Source organism: Tupaia chinensis, unplaced genomic scaffold (genome assembly GCF_000334495.1).
Source record: "Tupaia chinensis unplaced genomic scaffold, TupChi_1.0 Scaffold000057_1, whole genome shotgun sequence".
NCBI classification, from domain to species: domain Eukaryota; kingdom Metazoa; phylum Chordata; class Mammalia; order Scandentia; family Tupaiidae; genus Tupaia; species Tupaia belangeri.
Genome location: NW_006159515.1, coordinates 4,659,797 through 4,679,646, shown reverse-complemented (window position 1 = coordinate 4,679,646; position 19,850 = coordinate 4,659,797). Strand labels below are relative to the sequence as shown.

Genomic DNA, 19,850 nt, shown 5'->3' with positions numbered 1-19,850 from the left:
TCCTCTGGAGGAGGCGTGTTCTCATTTTCTCTGTCTCTCTTTGACATACCCTTTAGCAAATTAAAAAAAAAAAAAAAGTGAATTTCAAAAATGTTGCAAGTGGGACCAGCAGATGGCATAATGGTTATGTTGCTGGACTCCCATGTAGTTGACAGCAGTTTGAGTCCTGGATCTGGCAGCTTTAAACTCACTCTGAGCGCATATACATGTGTGCCCAAAATCCTGAGAAGAGACTGGAGGAGAAGGGACTGCAGCATGGCTATCCCACCTGAGGGGTGATTTCTTGCTTTTTTCTCTCTGTCTCTCCAGTTAGCGCATGTGCCCTATAGCAAAAGTCTTTCTAAAAAATATTGGAAGGTAGAGACTTATAATTTCATTTAGGAAAATTAATATAGTATTCAAGTGATCTATGCTACAGTATTCTTTATTCAGAGACTTTGATTAGATTCCTAAGAGTGCTGTACAGATCACCGTAAACCTGGTGGCTTCAAATACCAGAAATTCATTCTCACCCATCTGTGAGATCAGGGTGACATTAGCAGAGCCACATTCCCCCTGAAGGCTCTGGGGAGACTCCTTTCTTCTCTTTTTGAACTTCATCATTCCAGTCTCTCCTGTATTCTCTCGACCTTCTGCTTTCCCTGTGTGTCTTGCCTTCTGTATTTCTTTGTTTTATTTTTAAAAATGTTTATTTACTTATTTATTTTTTTAGAGGGATTTTTTTGGCTATAGGGTACATGTGCTTGCTGGAGAGACAGAGACAGACAGACAGAAAGTGAGAAATCACCCTCAAGGGGGATGGCCACGCCACAATTCCTTCTACTCTATTCTCCTCTCAGGATTTTGGGCACACACACACACAGATGTATCCAGCATAAATTTTAAGCCACTCAGTCCCGAACTTGAACTGCAGTTGGCCATGTGAGAGTCCAGCAACATAACCGTTATGCCATTTGCTGGTCCCGCCTTCTGGGACACTTGCCATTGGATTTAGGGCCATGACAGGATAAAGATGATCATTTGAGCTCCCGGTATCTGCAGAGATCCTTTTTCACAGGTTCTGGGACATGAACACATCATTTTGGGACCAGCACTCAATCTTTATACATCTGCTCTGTGCCAGACAGTAGTTAGTGCTGGGGGTGCTACAGCGACTGCTGCTTCTCCCCTCGTAGCTAGAGTGGATGTTGGAGACTGATGGTATTCACCAAGAGAGGGAAAAGTTCTGGGGCCAGCAGCTGGTTAAGGTGCTGGACTTGCAATGGCCAACTGCTATTCGAGTCTTGGAGCTGGGGGCTTGCTTTCTCACTTTCCCTTTCTCTCTTTCTCTCTGATAAAATTAAAAAATAAATAATAATAGCAAATTAAAAAAAAATCTGGTGACCAGCAGGTGGTGTGGTGGTTAAGACGCTGGACACTCCCACATAGCAGACCACGGTTCGAGTCCTGGACCTGGTGGCTTGCCTTTTCACTTTTCCTTTCCCTCTCTGGTCAAGTTAAAATAAATGGATGAATGAATAAATCAAATAAATAATTATTTAAAAAAATAAATCTTTAAAGAAAAGTTCAGAGTGGTAAGTGCTCTAAAAGGGGAGAAGACCAGGAGAATGGAACAGAGCGTGACAGCGGTGTTGAGAGTGGGAGATGTTATCTGAGCATAACAGGGATGCTCCTGAGCATGTGGCGTTTCAGCAAAACCTGACCCGTCCACCACGTGTGTCCAGCTTGAGGGACTAGCATTCTAGAACTAGGGAATGCCAAGGCAAAAGCTCGGAGGGGAGGTTGCAGCTTGAGCCAATAGTACTTGCTGTAGGGTTACAGGGGACATACAAGGAAAGAGAAGAATCAAGAATGACTCTGGAAAGGCAGACAAAGAGCACATACATATGAGTCCATGTTCGTGAGCTTAGGCAGGCACCCCATAACAGTCTGGGCTCCCTGCTTCCACTCCCCACCCACTCCCACCCACTGCATCCCTCCCAGCCTAAGGTGATGCTAGCTTGTACTAGGGTGGTAAGGGCTGGATGCTGGAAGCGGTGTGGGGAGCCAGTCAGGACAGAGTCCTCTAGGGCCTTGTGTTTGGAATTTCATGACTGTAGTGCCATTGGAGGGTTTTAAGCAAATTGGATTTATGTTTTAAAAAGAGCACCTGTGGCCTTTTGCTGATTTTTTTTAATTGAAATTTTTTTAAAATTTATTTTATTTTATATACAAATAGCCAGCATGGTTTCTCACACTGGGTGGATATCTTGGACAATACATTCGAGGAAGGTCATTAGTCCAACCCAGTGAGGCCCGTGTCCTTCATGACGGCACACATCAAGGCCGTATTTCTGGATCAGACCATACTGGTTTGAGCACGCACTGGCAAGAGCCCCCTGGCTGCATTTTCTCTGGTGGCTGCAGTAGGGCTGCTGACGACCCATCCTGCTTTCAGTGAGGCAACGAAGCAAAAGGCCTTTTGCTGATATTTCTTCCCCTCAATTTTTGGTCTAGCTTTATCAGTGACTAATACATGAGTAAGTGGTTTTCTTAAGCCTAAGCTGTAATTTTTATGCTTTTAGTTTTTTTTCCTATAGGACATGTGTGTTTGCCAAAAGAGACAGAGAGGGAGAGAGCGATAGAAAGTGAGAAGGTGAGAAATCACCCCCAGGAGGGTTTTCTACTTCGCAATCCTTTCTCCTTTTGAGAGTTTGGGCCTGCAGACCCATGCGCCAGGTGTGATTTTCACGTAGCTGGGTCTGGGACTTGAACTGCCTAGTTGCTCATGTGAGATCTAGCTGGCTTAACCTCTACGCCACCTGCTGGCCCTGGCTATAATTATTTTCTTTATTAAGGTTTTTGCCATGGGCGCATGTACTTGCTGGAGAGAGAGGCAGTCAGAGAGTAAGTGAGAACCGCCCCCACCCCGGGGAGGGCCATATTGTAATTCTCCTCCAGTCTCTTGAGATTTTGGGCATACACACACATGGAGTGGAGTATCTTCCAAGCTGCCAGGTCTAGGACTCAAACCACCTGACCCCATGGGTTCACTGGACCCCGTGGGTTCAGTCACTGTAAGCACCTCACTACCTGGCTGACCCGGAAGTGAATTTGATTATTAGTACTACTTTTTATTTGGAGTCTTTTTTTTTTTTTTTTTTTTTTTTTTACTTTGCTACAGGTCGTGTATGTGTATGAGAGAGAGAGAGAGACAGAGAGAGACAGGGAGAGGGAGAGAGGGGGGAGAGAGGGAGAGAGAGGGGGAGAGAGGGGGAGAAGGGAGAGAGGGAGAGAGAAAGCACCTCCTTGGGGAAATGGCCACTCTCCAATCCCTTTTCCATTCTCCTCTTGGAATTTTGGGCGTGCATGTACATGACAGTGCATTTCTCAAGCCACTGGGTTTGGGACTTGAACTGCACAATCAACAATGTGGGATTCAGCTGCCTCAACCACCATGCCACTGGCTGGTCACAGTCAAACAAAAAATAATCGTGCTGAAGACATTAGTAAATGAAAGCACATTTTATTGGGTCATTGGTGAAGTCATGATGTATTTTTCTATATAAAAATGTGTGAGATTTTTCTGATGACCCAATAGTATGTTCTGGTCAGTGATAAAATGGAAGCTCCTTGAGGCCAAGATTCTGGCTTGTACTTTATAACATTCTGTTTGGTGTGTGACATGTCTAATCCTTCTCTGTCTACATGATCAGAAAGGCCTTTCAGCCATGTTGGATCTGGTTCCCTAATCACTAGCTCATGGGTCTGGCATGCTAATTTATTTCTCATTTCTTTTTTCATAGCATGCTCCACACTATTCAAGACAGCACTTACTGGCGTCCCGAAGTCTTACTTCAGTGGGATTTGATCCTAATGAAAAAGTAAGTATATAAAAATACTCTCCACAGCTAAGTTATAATGGTTTTACTTTCTCATGTCTACACTGTGTTCAGAGTACAGATTAAATTTTACTTATTTGTTTGTTTCTAATTACTAAGTTTTAATAAAGTTTGCTTATTCATTTCTTCTGTGAGAGAGACAGCACCCTTGACGGGTCCTCTCATTCCAGCCCAGTCCACAGGGGCAGCTCGGTCCTTCTCATGTCTCTGAGTGGAGTGGAGGGCCAGCTGGGTTTTAGACCCCAGTGGTGACAATCTAAACAAACAGAACAGAAAGAAGGAAGGAGGGGTAAGGAGAGAATGGATGAAAAGAAAAATAACTGTAAAAACAATCCTCAGGAAACTGCTTACCCCAGATGATGTTTCATTAGGACAGTTCAGAACAGCAGCTGCACCAGCTCCTCTTTATCTGCTGCTACCTGAAAGCCCGCTGTCTTCAGGGATTCAGCCCCTGATTTATGGTGTTTGTGTTTTTCTGAGTGTCTTCAGGGTGCTTTATGTGTGACTCTGCACGTACAGGATAGAGTGCCCTTTTCCTAAATGGCGTGCAAGTCTTTTCAGCATCTGGCTTGTTTTTGACCCTTACCGTATGTGCTAACAGCTCTCCCGTACAAACTGTGCTTGAGCCATACTGAAATTCTCTGGTAGTTTTTTAGTGCTACCCTCTTCGTTCAGTGCTGTGGCCTTTGGAAACATGCTGTCCACACTCTTGCTTCTCCACACACAGCGTCCTGGACATTGCTTCATTACCACACCTTACACGATTTGTTGTGACTGTGCCGTATTGCACTTCGGAGTTTCCAAACGCACTTGACGTTTACCTATAGTTGTTGATGGACAGGGGGATCTTTCAGGTTGGTTGAAATAGATTTCTCTGTATCTCTTTGATGGACATGTATATCCGGCACTATATGCAGGAGACAGGTAGCAGTGGGTTGCCTTTGGAACAGTGACCTAGTTGTCTCTTCAGTGTATCCTCTTTTGTACTTTTAAAAGTCTGAAGCATGGGATCAGTGGGTGGCATGGTGGTTGAGGCACTGGACTCCCACTGGGAATTAACTGGAGTTCGAGTCACAGACCTGGCAGCTTGCTTCCCCCATCACTGTCTCTCTCTGGTGAGTGCACGCGCCCTATAGGAAATTAAAAAAATTTAAAAAATAGGGGCCAGCAGATGGTGTAGTGGTTACAGTGTTGGACTCCCACGTGGCTGACATTGTACAGACATTTCTCTGATGAAGTGATTTCTTGTCTTTTGGGTCTAGAGAAGATTGCTGGGTCATACATTAGTTTTAGTTTTTGGATTTTGAGGAACCTCCATAATGTTTTCCACAGTGACTGTGAAAAATTTATATTCCTATCAGCAGTGTGTGAGGGTTCTCTTTCTCTGCAACCTCACCAATAGCCTCCTATTTCTCTGTGATTCTGACACTCTGACTTCCCTATTACTAGGACCCTTTTGATTACATTAGGCACCTGGATAATCCAAAATAATCCCCACATATCAAGATTCTTCCCGAAATCACAACTGCTGAGTCCCTATGTGAGGTAGCATTTATTTAGTTATTTCTCTTTGGCAAATATAATTCAATCTTTATTATTCCCTGGTTGTTCTAGTTAATTTATCCAATTTGTTTGAATTAAACTATTTGGTTGAAGGTATTGTATCAAACATCAGAAGTCATAAATAAATAGATGATATAGATTATGTCTTTTTGAACTGCATTTACCCTTTCTTTCTTTCTGTCTTTCTTTCTTCCTTTCTTTTTTTTTTTTTTTTTTTTAACTTTTTCCCATCTTTAAAATGTTTCCTTCCCTTGCACCCCCCCACCCCCCTCCCAGCCCTTCCTCTTCCCCAGCCACTTCCCCTTACAGTCTCTGGCATCCACACCCATCCTCCCATCCTCCCCACCCATCACATCTTCAGATCTCTCAAGCCATAAACAGTACAAACTGAGTGGGATATTCAGTGAGTATCTTTCAAAGTCTGGCTTATTTCACTCAATATTGTCTTCTATATTCATCCATTTTGAGTCAAACAATAGGTTCTCACCATTTCTTCTAGCTTTGTAATATTCTATTGTATATATGTGTCAGTTTTCCAGTGATCAGTTTTTAGACACTGGTTGGTTCCATGTTTTAGCAATTGTGAATAAAGCTGCAGTAAACACAGATATGCAAGTTTTTTCCATTTGGGTGGTTTCCTATCCTTTGAGTAAATACCAAGAAGTGGGATAGCTGGGTCACGTGGAAGTCCTATTTGTAGTTTTTTTTTTTTTTTTTTTGAGAGGTTTTTGTTATAGGGTGCATGTGCTCGCCAGACAGACAGAGAGAGACAGAAAGTGAGAAATCACCCCCCAGGGAGGATGGCCACACTGCAATCCCTTCTCTTCCATTCTTCTCTCGGGATCTTGGGCACGCACATGCATGTGCTTGGCCTGAGTTTTAAGCCATCGGGTCAGGGACTCGAACCGTGGTCGACTACATGGGAGTCCAGTGACATAGCCATTCCGCTAACTGCTGGTCCCTATTTGTAGGTTTTTGAGAAACCTCTATTTTGTTTTCCACAGAGGTTGAACTATTTTACATTCCCACCACAGCCTCACCAGCACTTGGCATTCTTTATTTTTTTGATCCTAGCCATTCTAACTGGAGTTAAATGGTATCTTATTGTGGTTTTAGTTTTCATTTCCCTTATGACTTGAACATATACCTCTTGGCCATTTGTAAGTCTTCCTTGGAGAGTTCGTTTATTCATTCAGTTCATTCATTCTTTCAATTCATTTGCTCATTTTAATAGGCTTATTCATTTTTTTATGGGCAAGCTGCTTGAGTTCTCTATATATTCTGGATATTATACCTTGTCTGAGGAATAATTTGCAAATGTTGTCATTTCGAGGGTTGTCTTTTCACTCAAATCATTGTTTTCTTTGCTGTGAGAAAGCTTTTTAGTTTTATGTAACCCTACTTGTCTATTTTGGGGACTATCGCCTGTGCTTTCGGGGTCTTATTTAAGAAATCTTTGCCTACTCTACTATCTTCAAGAGCTTCCCTTACATTTTCTACTAGTAGTTTTGTAGTTTGAGGCTTTATATTTAAGTCTTTGATCCATTTTGAGTTTATTCTTGTTAATGGTGAGAGTTCAGTTTCATTTTTCTGCAGGTGGATATCTAGTTCTTTGAAAACCATTTGCTGAAAAGACTTTTTTCTTTAAGAGAGATTTTTGCTATAGAGCACATGTGCTCGCCAGAGAGACAGAAAGAGATGGACAGAAAGTGAGAGAGTGCCCCTTGTGGGGAAATGGCCATGCTGCAATTCCTTCTCTGTTCTCCTCTCAGGATTTTGGGCACACACGCACACTGGCATGAATTTCAAGCTGCCATGTCCAGGACTAGAACTATGGTCAACTATGTGAGAGTCCAGTGATGTAACCATTAGGCCATCCACTGGTCCCACTGAAAAGACTTTCTTTTCTCCACTGCGTTATCTTGTACCTGCATGCTTTGGGGGTTATTCCTGAATAATCCTGTTCCATTGATCTATGTGTCTCTTTTTGTATCATACTGTTTTGATTATTGCCACTTTGTAACACATTTTAAAGTCTGATAGTAAGATGCCTCCTATTTGATTCTTTTGGCATAGTGTTACCTTGGTGTCATTGAGTCCTTTATGATTCCAGACAAATTTTATAATTGTTTTTTTTTTTTCTGTTTCTATCAAGAACATCTCGGGAACCAGCAGTTAGCGTAATGGCTATGTTGCTGGACTCCCACGTAGTTGGCCGCGGTTCGCGTCCCGGACCCGGTGGCTTAAAACTCACGTGTGCGTGCGTGCCCAAGATCCCAAGAGGAGAATGGAGGAGAAGGGATTGCGGCGTGACCATCCCCCCTGGGGGATGATTTCTCGCTTTCTATCTGTCTCTCTCTGTCTGGCGAGTGCATGCGCCCTATAGCGAAAACCTCTAAAAAAAAAAAAAAAACAGGTAATTGGATCAGAATCTCATTGCATATGTAAATTAATTTGGGAAGAACTGATATTTTTGATTATATTGATTCTTCTGATCCAAGAGCATGGGATGTCCTTCCATTTTTTTTCCATAATGCACTGAATTTCTTTTTTCAGTTTTTCATTGTTTTCCTTGTATAGATCTTTCATTTCTTTGGTTAGGGTCATAGGTATCTTATTTGTTTTGTGACTATTGTAAATGGGATTGCTTTCTTCAATTCTGTCTTCGTCTGTTCATTGATGTATAAAAATGCTATAAATTTTTGTATATTGACTTTGTAGCCTGCTACTTAACTGAATTCACTTATCACTTCTAGGTTTTTGTTCATGGAATCCTTTGGATTTTCTGTGCATATAATCATATCAATGGCAAATAGGGGCAGTTTAGCTTCTTTTCCTGTCTAAATACCTTAATTTTGCTCTTGTCTGATAGCATTGGCTAGAGCTTCTGGCACTATGTTGAAAAGGAGTGGAAGAAGTGGGCAGCCTTGGCTTGTTCCAGATTTTAGTGGGGAGGCTTTTAGCTTTTCACCATTCAGTATGATGTTCACAGTGGGGTTGTTGTATATGGCTTTTGTTGTGTTGAGGAATGTCCCTTTTTCCTCTATTTTATTGAGAGTCTTGATCATAAAGGGATGTTGTATTTTATCAAATGCTTTTTCTTGATCTATAGATATGATCATATAATTTTTATCTTTCTATTAATGTGGTGTATTGCATTAATTTTTTTGAGTATGTTGAACGATCTTTGCATCCCTAGAATAAAGCCTACCTGGTCATGATGTATAGTCTTTATAAGCTGTTGGATACGGTTTGCTATTGTTGAAAATTTTTGCAGCAGCATATTCATTGGAGATATTGGTATGTAGGTTTTTTGTTTTTTGCTTTTTTTTGGGGGGGGGGCTATGTCCTTGTCTGGCTTTGGTATCCAGGAGATGAAGGCTTCATAAAATGAGTCTGAGAGGATTCCTAGATTTTGAATCTTTATAAATAGTTGGAGAACAATTGAAGTTAGCTCTTCTCTAAAGGTTTCATAGAATTCAGGAGTGAAGCCCCCTGGACCTAGGCTTTTCTTTGTTGAGAGGCTGTTTGTCACTAATTCAATCTCATTAGTTGTTATTGTTCTATTTGGGCTTTCTAGTTCATCCAGGTTCAATCTAGGTAGCTTGTATTTGTCCAGAAATTTGTCCAACTCATCTATGTTTTCTATTTTTTTGGCATATAGTTACTCATAGTATTCTCTCATAATTTTTTCTATACACTTCCAGTATATTGGTTTTACTATTACCAGCTTCAGTACTGACTTTATTTGGTTCCTTTCTCTGTTTTTCTTGATTAGTCTAGCTAATGGTTTATCGATTTTGTTTATCTTCTATCCAAACCAGCTTGTTTTGTGGTTGACTTTTTGTATAGTTCTTTCAATCTCTATTTCTTTTATTTCAACTCTAATTTTTTTAATAGTTATTTTATTTAACTTTATTTGTTTATTTATTTTTTAAAATTTCACCAGAGAAGTAGAGAAAGAGAGAGAGAGAGAAAAAATGAGAAAGCAAGCCACCAGGTCCGGTTCTCGAACTGTAGTAGGCCATGTGGGAGTCCATTGTCCCCAACCACCATGCCACCTGCTGGCCCCTCAATGCTAATCTTTACTGTTTCTTTTCTTGTTGTTGCTTTTCCAGTTTCTTAAGAAACAATGTTATTTATTTTTCACTTTTCTATTTTTTTCCTGTGAGCACCAACTAACATATAATATATAGCATTTCCAACTAATATATCATGTAATAAATTTTCTAAGCCTTTAAACATCTCTTCCCCTTTGGAAATACCCATAATGAGAATATTAGGCCACTTAATGGTGTCTAGGATGTCTTATATGTTGGCCTCATTTTTTTTTTTTTTGAGAGTTTTTTGCTATAGGGGCGCGTGCGCTTGCCTGAAAGACAGAGAGAGACAGAGAGATAGAAAGCAAGAAATCACCCCCTGGGGGGATGGCCATGTTGTAATCCCTTCTCTTCCATTCTCCTCTCCGGATCTTGGGCACATACGCATACATGCCTGGCGTGAGTTTAAGCCACCGGGTCCTGGACTCGAACTGCGGTTGACTACATGGGAGTTCAGCAACATAGCCATTATGCTAACTGCTGGTCCCCATTTTTTTTTTAATAATTATGTTATTTTATTTATTCATTCATTTATTTTTTTAATTTGACCAGAGAGAGACAGAGGGTGAGAGTGAGAGAGAAAGTGAGAAAGCAAGCCACCAGATTCAGGACTCGAACCCTGATCGGCCATGTGGGAATGTTCAGCGCCTTAACCACCATGCCACCTGCTGGTCCCCTTGTCTTCATTTTTAGTGGTTGGTTTTACATTTCTTCTCATTGCTGGTCTAAGTAGGAAACTTTGTTTTCAAGGTCAGAGATTCTTTTTTTTCTGCATTGTCTAATCTGTTGTTAAAACTTTCAAGGGAGGTATTGATTTGCTGCATTGTAGGCTTTAATGCCAGAAGTTCTGTTTGATTCTTTTTCAAGATGTCTGTCTCTCTATAGAGTTCCTCCTTCAAGGCATGGAATGACTTTCTCATCTGAGATTTGTTCTCTGTTTTCTATCTCATTGAGTTTAGTTACAATAAATATTCTGAATTCCTTTTCTGACATTTCTGTGATTTTTTTTGGGGGGGGTTTTGTCCATTATTCATGTGAAGTTATTGTGTTCCCTTGGGGGGTATTTCCTGCCTTTTTTCATATTTCTTGAGGCTGTGCTGTGATTTCTAGGCATTTAGCTATGACTTCACTCCTCGCAGATTTGCAGAATAATTTCTTTGCTTTTTGTTGGGATGAGCCTCGGTAGAGAATTCCTTCAGGGCCTCACTGTGTTCAGATGTTTTGGCTCCTAGATAGCCAAAGCTTTCTGACCCTATGTGGCTAAGGGTTGAACAGAGAAGCTAGAGTATAAGGTGGTGTGTAAAACTGTGCGCTGCATACAGTTAGCCACTCTTTTTCATACCCTAGACTTGGCAGGAGCCTCTAATGGGGAGCTGGGACCAGGTGGTTCTGCCTCACCGCTGCACCCGGATAGGTGAAGGGTAGAGTGGTGGGAGCACTCTGGAGTAGCAATTTTTAATGTGCTTCGTTTCTCTTTTCAGACTTTTGATAAAATCCTTATTGCTAACAGAGGAGAAATTGCATGTAGAGTGAGTAGAATTTTAACCTTATTTTCCATTTTACTTTATGGAGTTTTTTTTTTTTTATTATGGAATCCTTTTAGTGTGCATCTTTGGTAATAGGAAATATTAATGTATTTTCAAATAGGTTATTAAAACTTGCAAGAAGATGGGCATTAAGACGGTTGCCATCCACAGTGATGCTGATGCTAGTTCTGTAAGTATATTTTTGCCTTATTTAAATCAGAACTATGTTTTTGGTCAAGTAGGAAACAGATAGCTCCTCCCATGGTCCACCAAAGGTATATTCAATTATTTTTAAAGATTTAATTAATTAACTAAGTAATTAAACTTGACCAGAGGGGAAGTGAGAATGCAAGCTGCCAGATCTGGAACTTGAACCACAGTTGACGCTGTGGGAGTCTAGCGCCTTAACCACCATGCTACCTGCTGGCCCCTGTATATTCAGTTTTTAGAACTATCTAATTGGTCACTTCATGTTAAGCAAGTGTATGTCTCATGATTTCTATATATACACCTTGACTATGTATATTTCAAAGCTTTAAAAACCTAGAATAGACTGAAAAACTGCCAGGCAGAACGCTGGTCACCAAGTAGATTTAAGCAAAGCATGAGAAAGTTAGATCCAAAGATTAATGAAATGTTTACACAATGCTCCCTTATGAGAGCACTGTTCCCCACAGCCTAACTCCAGTATCCCTCAGGGAATGTTGTAATTGTTAACCTTGCCCAAATGCTTAAACGAGTTCAGCTGAAACTTTGATAAATGAAAGATAGGCTAATGCTAATTGGACTTGAACAAAAGAAGGTATAGCATAAAGCAGTGAATGAAATATAATTTTTTTGGCATTTTTAACACAGCAGGCATTTTTTAGCAGTAATGAACTATGAATGAGTAGAAAAACTCTCATGGGAAAAGAATGCAAATTACTGGAATTTTATGGAATGAAATATAAGTAGTTGTACTTTAATGTAAGTTACTGTTTTTCATTTTTCATGCTACTTTTGTTAATGGACCTTTTGGTAATGTCAGCTTTTATAGTATAGTAATTTAATATAAAGACTTTTCAGGTTTCACAGTTTTAAAAATTTTGTCTTGCCTACAAGTTGATGTTCATATTGTCTTATTGTCTCTTCCTTCTTAATAAAAACAAAATGAAAACTATTTGAATTGCTCTAACTTCCTGAAAATAAAGGTTATTTATCTTAACTACTTTGCTTGACAGGTATATTTAACATATTTACCTTTTAATGAAAAAATGAAACGAAGCAGTTAAACTTGTTTTGCATATATACTGCTTGATTTTAAAAAAATTGATTTTTCTTCTTTAGTAAAATTTAGCTATGAGTTTCTGTAGTAATTTATATTCCTTACAAGATATTAATGAAATAATGAGAAAAGTCTTACTTTTACTGATCTATTTTTTGACTGGTAAACTATGGTATTTATCAACAGCAGACTCCTCTAGAAAAAAGTTTGTTGAAGTCACCATCAAACTAGTAATAAATTTAAAATGTCCACTTCTCATCTTGTGTTTATTTTCAGTGTATTAGTTCATGAGGAATTTTTATTCATGGATAAGTTCAAAGAAAAAAAGTTTGAATCGTGGACAGTTATTTTATTTCATGTCCAAGAGTAACCTTTCATTTATTATCTTTTCATATCAAAATATAGTTAATTCTTCATGCTGTGCTTTCATGGAGGTGACTGTTGGCATGGCCAGTCCAAAATCATTTATATTTAGTTTTTCCCTATGTATTTATATTTCAGTGTTAGTATTATAGAATAGTCTACTGTATGGTATTTCCTTAAATAGCATGGTTAACTTTTTCCATTCTTCTTTTCTAGCTTTGTATTTTGTCAGAGATAGTCAGTCACCTTCCAGACATTGCAAAAATGGGTTTAAAGAGTTGCTAGAAGTTTGATGGCTTTATTACTCATACTTTCCCAAGGCAGCTATGGTAGTTTTTCATTTTAAAAACTTTTAGCCACTTGAAAGTAGTAATAAAGGGGCCAGCAGTTGGCATGATGGTTAAGGTACTAGATTTCCACATGGCCAACTGTGGTTCCAGTCCCAGACATGGTGGCTTGAAAATAGCACCAGGAAGGACCAGCAGATAGTGTAACAGTTACATTGCTGGACTCCCACTTAGTTGACTGAGGTTCGAGTCCTGCATCTGGCAAGTTAAAACTTACGCTGGGTGTGTGTGTGTGCATGCCCAAAATCCCGAGAGGAGAAGGAGGAGAAGAGATTGCAGGGTGGCCATCCCCCATGGGAGTTGATTTCTTGCTTTCTGTCTCTCTGGCAAGTACATACACTCTGTAGCAAAAATCTCTCTCTCTCTAAAAAAGAAAATAACACCAGGCTTGTGTGCATGTGTGCTCAAATTCCAGAGAGGAGAATGAAGGAGAAGGGATTGCACTGTGGTTATCCCCCTGGGGGTGATTTTTTTACTTTCTCTTTCTCTGTCTCTGTGAGTACACATGCCCTATGGTAAGCCCTCTCTACCCCCAAATAAAGAGGGGCCAGCAGGTGGCGTGATGGTTAGGGTACTGGACTCCCACATAACCAACCGTGGTCGAGTTCTGGACCTGGTAGCTTGAAATTCAAACTGGCTCTGTGTGTGTGTGTGTGTGCCTAAAATCCCAGGAGGAAAATGGAGATGGATTTGTAGCTATCCCTGCTGGGCAGTGATTTCTCACTTTCCCTCTCAGTCTCTCAGTTTCTCTGACTTTCTCTGACCATTGCATGCACCCTTTGTCAATAACCTAAAAAGCAAAACAAGAAATGTAGGGAATGAGGGGCCGGCAGGTTGCATCGTGGTTAAAGGCAATGGACTCCCACATGGTCAACCGCGGTTCAAGTTCCGGACCTGGTGGCTTGCTTTCTTACCTCCCCTCTCTCTTTCTCTCACTCTGTCCCTCTCTGGTCAAATTAAAATAAACAGACAAATAAAATAAAATAAAATAATTCTTTTAAAAAAAAGAAATATCTAGGAGTTTCTAAATAGGTAGGTGGGTCCCATTTCATTACACTGGTGAATAAAGAATTGAGAATTGGTGAGACCAGCAGATGGCGTAATGGTTGTGTTGCTGCACTCCCATATGGCTGACCGCTGCTCAAGTCCTGGACCTGGAGTGCACACCAGGTGTGCGTGCCCGAAATCCCTAGGGGAGAATGGAGGAGAAGGGATTGTGGTGTGGCAATCCCCTTTGGGGGATGATTTCTTGCTTTCTGTCTCTCTGTCTTTCTCTGTCTCTCTGGTGAGCACATGAACCCTATAGCAAAAATCTCTCTCTCTCAAAAAAAAAAAAAAAAAAAAAAAAAGAATTGAGAATTGGACCAAAAGAATTAGAGAATTTAGAGACTGAACTTGCACTCCTCAAAATGCATGATGTATAAAGTTCATCCATTCACATTTTAAATAAAAAGACTAATATGCTTCTCCACAAAAAAATAATAAACTGTTGTAACATTTACATCAAACTCCTCAAGCCAAGAGTTTAAAAAAATTTTTAGAAATGATTCATCAGGTTAAACTAGAAAAGGTCAAGAGTCATCTGAAATGAGGAAAATGATTCTGTACTTCAACCTTGGACTGTATTTTTCATCTGTACGCCTAAATCGAACTTGTCACTATTTTGTTGTTCGTCTGTACATTGTCATGTTGCATTTCAATGGGAAATCTATGTACCACATTGAAACAAGAACCTAAAATCAGGGCAGTCTTCCCTGTGACTCACATCTCACCCAGGCAGCCTGCTGTTGGAAGTGTGGTTCCTGGTGCTCTTGCCGTCTCAGCCATAGACTTCGGTAATGAGATGGAGAGGGCTGCCTGGGAGCGCTCAGCGATGACTGACGGGAAGGTGAGGGCCGGCATCGCTTCTCATGCCTACCCTCGGCTACGTTTCCCTGCTGTCTGGGGAGGGACGGGGGACAAATAGGACTTCGTGATGTCTAAGTAATTAGTGTATGTTGGTTCCAGCTGAACAAACTGGAGGGTGATGAGCAGGTAAATGGAGAGGGAGTACATTAATGCAGGCTAAGGTATAAAAGACCTTGGGGAAAAGCTTACCACCGTGCTATGGGGTTGTGGGAATATCTTTATTTTCTATCTTTTCATGTTTATATACATATTGACATAGGCATATTTGTCTGTTTCTTTGTTATTCTATCTTTAGTCTTATCCCAAATCTATGTAGAGATTAAAGCGATTTAAATGTAGAGACTTAATTTTTTTCCCTCTTTTGCAAGTATTTCAGGATATCTTTCAAACTTTTTTTTTTTTTTTCTTCTGTTTGGAAAGGAGTTAACATTCTTAATTTAAAAAAAATAACTTACGAATTCTGTTTATGGACTTGTTTGCAGCTGACATCTTCACAGATCCTCAAATAGGAATAAATGAATAAGATCAGGCTTCTTATAGTTCTTTGGAGGTTTTAACTGAAAAATGTCAGATGACCCTTTACTGTATGTGTGTGTATGTGGAGTTGAGAAGGTATATGAGGGTAACATTTTCTTAATTTGCCTTTATTAGTAAAGGATGCTTTAAGATGATGGCCATCATGGTCCATGTTTTCCAGTTGGTCTCAATCAGCAGAAACATTACTGACACTTAGGTTGCAGTACAAAAATCTATAGGATTCTTAATTCATTCTTGCAAAAAAGACTTATTGTTACCATCCTTCAGCATGAAGTTTCCTTATCAGCAATGAAATGCCACAACAAAGCCTCTTACTAGTAACTGTAATACTACATTTAATGGGAGGGAAGGAATTGGTTTCATTAATGTGGTTTTTGGATCTTGGCGTTCTGGTAATTAGGTAATCAAAGGCTTTTAAAATGGCATACTTGCTTTAAAAGTTGCTGTTGCTCACTTTTCTCATAAAAGGTAGCCTTCAGTAACCTTTTTAGATTAAGAATACAATGAATCTACCTATGCAAATGTAAAACACTAGACTTTGCAGTGAAGAACTAATTAAGCAGGAAAAGAAAGCAATTAAAATGTTTTCTTTTTTGCTTTTATTGTCTTTGGAAAAACTTGTTTTGCAGGAATGTTATACTATATCAATTTTCAATGTTCTGATTATCTTTGACTTGGCTAAATTACTTTCTCTATGTTTTTAGGTAAAATGGAATAGGATCGGATTCCTGGTAGGAATTTGTTCACATTAATATGGCTCATCAGGGACATTATATTTAATTGGAGATCCTGCAGTATAGTAGCAGGAGGCTGAAGAGAATTATTTAGCATTAGCAATGGCTCGTTTGGGAGTTGTGCACTAATCAAGGTAGCGGAGCGTTAGCGGTGGGGATGATGGGAATTATGACGATTATGACATGTGAGCATGTCTGTGTGCGAACTGGACAGGCAATGAGTTAATCAAGAAGTATATTAAATGGCTCCCATGCTGGTTCATTATTATCTACCATAGTGCCTGTCAGGTTGTGTATTTAAAAAATACCACTATTGCTGAGTTCACTGTCTATGAGCTGAATTTAGCCATCACTCTTTGCTTTTCAATAAAATAACATTACATTACCTTTTGCATATAAAAATAGAAAATTGTGTCAACTGTGCCAGCCATGAGATTTGTATTGTAAAGTACAGTATTTCATTTTAAAAAATTGTTTAGAGTAAACTTTGAGTTTTGACTTCCTTCCTTTGTCCTCTCATATATTCATTGGAAATACTTTGGCTTATTTTCTACTGTATAAAGGATTTGGGTTCATAAATAAAATGTGTGTATCTTTATTTTTCAAATACAAATAATCCAAATATTTCAGGGAGAAATGAATTTTTAACACATGACACTATAGACAAATCAAAGCATTAATCTTTTCCACCATCAAAATGCTCTGGAGTTGGGTGGGGAGCAGAAAGCTTCTCTGCTGTAGTGGGTGGTCTCTTTGTGCCAGGTAGGAGCATTCTGTGCTCAGCATGGTTAGAGCCATCTGTCGTGGAAATATCAGTTAGAAATGTACATATTTTGGGGAAATGGAACTAATAAATTGAATTCCTTTTAGAAAATAAATTGAAATGCAGCATAAATCCATGAGCAAACTGGATTATATCTATAGGCAAATTTATAGAGTTACTGTACAGATGAACATACAATGCTAAAAATGTTATTATTATTGTAAGCACTGCTAAATTGTAGGAAACTTTCTACCAAACTGTGATGCTCTTGTATGAACTTAATTAGAGTAATATTAGGAGTAATACTCCCAGTGTTAACCTGTGGGTGGTGGTTATTGCACTCCATTATCTATGGAGTTGGTGTTAGCTGGTCAGCAGCCTCAGAAGTAAGACTGGGAACCAAGACCTCAGGATGCTGTGAGCTCAGTGGGTTAAACCGTCAGAACCCAGCAAAGCTTCTTAAAAGTCTGATAGTTGAAGCCCCCTGGAGTTAAAGGTATACCAATCATCCAGTCAGGAAGGACCATGACTTTATTTAGCAGTTAGGAAAAAATTGCATTTGGACAGGAGAAAAAGGATTTATAGCAGGATCTACGTGCTTGAGTTATTTTACTCATGCAAGTGTTAGTGCACCTTGCTATGTAACTCTAATAAAAATTGTCCCCTTTTTTTAATCTAGAGAAAATGGCTTGTGAAATGTTTCCTTTATGAAATGGAAGGGATGCCCCATCACCTTCTGAACTTTTTGGCACTAATAAGAACTTTGGGGGCCAGCAGGTGGCTTGGTGACTATGGCACTGGAATTCCCACATGGCCAACCATGGTTTGAGTCCTGGACCTGGCGGCTTGCTTTCTAACTCTCCCTCTCTCTCTGGCAAAACTCATGTGAAATAGTAAATAAATAAATAAATAAATAAATAAAATAATTCTTTTTTTAAAAATAAGAACTTTGTTCTTTTACTAAAATTTTAATTTAAGAATGAAACTGAAATATTGAGAATATATTTTTTTGAGTGTATTCAAAAATTTCTAGTGAATCTAAGCAACATAGTTTTAAAGAGTATGTATGTATTTCAATGTAGTTAGTACCTCATGGTATGAAAATGTGCCTAGTCATGGGTTTATTTCTCTTTTAGCATCTAACGATTGAAAGTACTATGGGACCAGCAGGTGGTGTAGTGGCTAAGGCGCTGGACACTCCCACATGGCCGACCAGAGTTCGAGTCCTGAATCTGGTGGCTTGCTTTCTCACTTACTCTCTCTCTCACTCTAATCCTCTCTCTCTGGTCAAATTAAAAAATAAATGAATAAATAAAATAAAATAAATAATTATATATATTAAAAAATAAGCTTAAAAAAAAAGAAAGTGCTATCTTGGGACTAGTAGATGGTGTAGTCTTTACATCACTGGACTCCCACATAGTTGACATGGTTCGAGTCCTGGACCCAGTGGTTTGAAAATTATGCCAGGCACGTGTGCACGCATGCCCAAGGTCCTGGGAGGAAAATGGAGGAGGAGGGATTGTGGCATGGCCTTTTCCCCTGGGTGGGGGGTGATTTCTTACTTTCCCTCTCAGTGTCTGTCTCTCTCTCCTCAGTGAGTGCATGTAACCTCAGGCAAAAAAACCCAAAACAAAAAAACCTCTTAAAAAAAGTGCTGTCTTGGGAACCAGCAGTTAGCGTAATGGCTATGTCGCTGGATTCCCACGTAGTCGACCGCGGTTCGTGTCCCGGACCCGGTGGCTTAAAACTCACGCCGGGCGCGTGTGCGTGCGTGCCCAAGATCCCGAGAGGAGAATGGAGGAGAAGGGATTGCGGCGTGACCATCCCCCCTGGGGGGTGATTTCTCGCTTTCTGTCTCTATGTCTCTCTCTGTCTGTCTGGCGAACGCACGCACCCTACAGTGAAAATCTCTCTCAAAAAAAAAAAAAAAAGTGCTGTCTTTCTGAAAAAGCATACATTTAATATAAGATTTGAAAATATAGCTTAACTTTGTTCTGCTATCCCAGTGTTGGTAAGGCTGTGACAGTTCATGTCTATTACCATCGGAGTCATTTAGACCTCTTAGTGGGTGGAAAGGATATGATCATTTGAAGTAATTCCTAGAAACACAGCGATGTCAAGGAGTATTATCATCATCATTTTAAATTGAGAAAATTGGGACTTCCAGATATAAAGTAGGCTGCCCAAGATCATTCAGCTAAGTACTGCAGCTGTGATTGGAATTATGTGTGACTCCTAAATTGTACTCGCTCCATCACGACACACTGATTCCCATCCTAAGTATACAGAAAACTCTTCTTGCTCCTCAAAAGAAAGTGAAGCTTATTGCTCTGAAGGCCGGGATTTTATTAGTGCCTGTCATGGGCTGGGTGATATGGTGGGTGCCAGAATGAGAAGAGTGCCTAGAAGCGGTTATGATTTCCGCATTCATGGCTCTTACAAGTCCAGTGGCAGAGACAGATACAGAGTAAGAAAACATAAATAAGCAGTTACAGATGGTGGTGATGGGAATACCAACAAGTTGTTGAGAGAGGATCATGGGGCGGTGGTCTTCATTAATGGGTGGTTGAGGCAATTCTGAGGGAGTCAAATGTAAGCGGAGACCATTGAATGAGAGGGAGTCGGACTCAGCGTGGCAATTGGCTCGGCAGACAGGACAGCTTATGCAGAGGCCCTGGCCAGTCCCCTCCGCTTCTGCTGTCAGTACTCCTATAGGAGAGTTCTTGCCAACGTCACCACGAACTTTCTCAAGTTAAAGCTACTGGACATGGGCGGCCAGCAGGTGGTGGTGGTTAAGGGCACTGGACACCCACATGCCCGACCATGGTTCGAGTCCTGGACTTGGTGGGTTGCTTTCTCAC

General features: G+C 40.1%; 1 protein-coding gene across 1 annotated transcript in view; it reads left to right on the top strand.

Moving 5' to 3' along the window:
- Positions 1-19,850, top strand: part of PCCA (propionyl-CoA carboxylase subunit alpha) — a 398,674-nt gene that overhangs the window by 7,305 nt on the left and 371,519 nt on the right. The window contains exons 3-5 of the mRNA XM_006141526.3: positions 3,786-3,863; positions 11,026-11,073; positions 11,192-11,260. Coding sequence (XP_006141588.1) covers positions 3,786-3,863; positions 11,026-11,073; positions 11,192-11,260 — 195 coding nt within the window. The remainder of the gene's footprint in view (positions 1-3,785; positions 3,864-11,025; positions 11,074-11,191; positions 11,261-19,850) is intronic.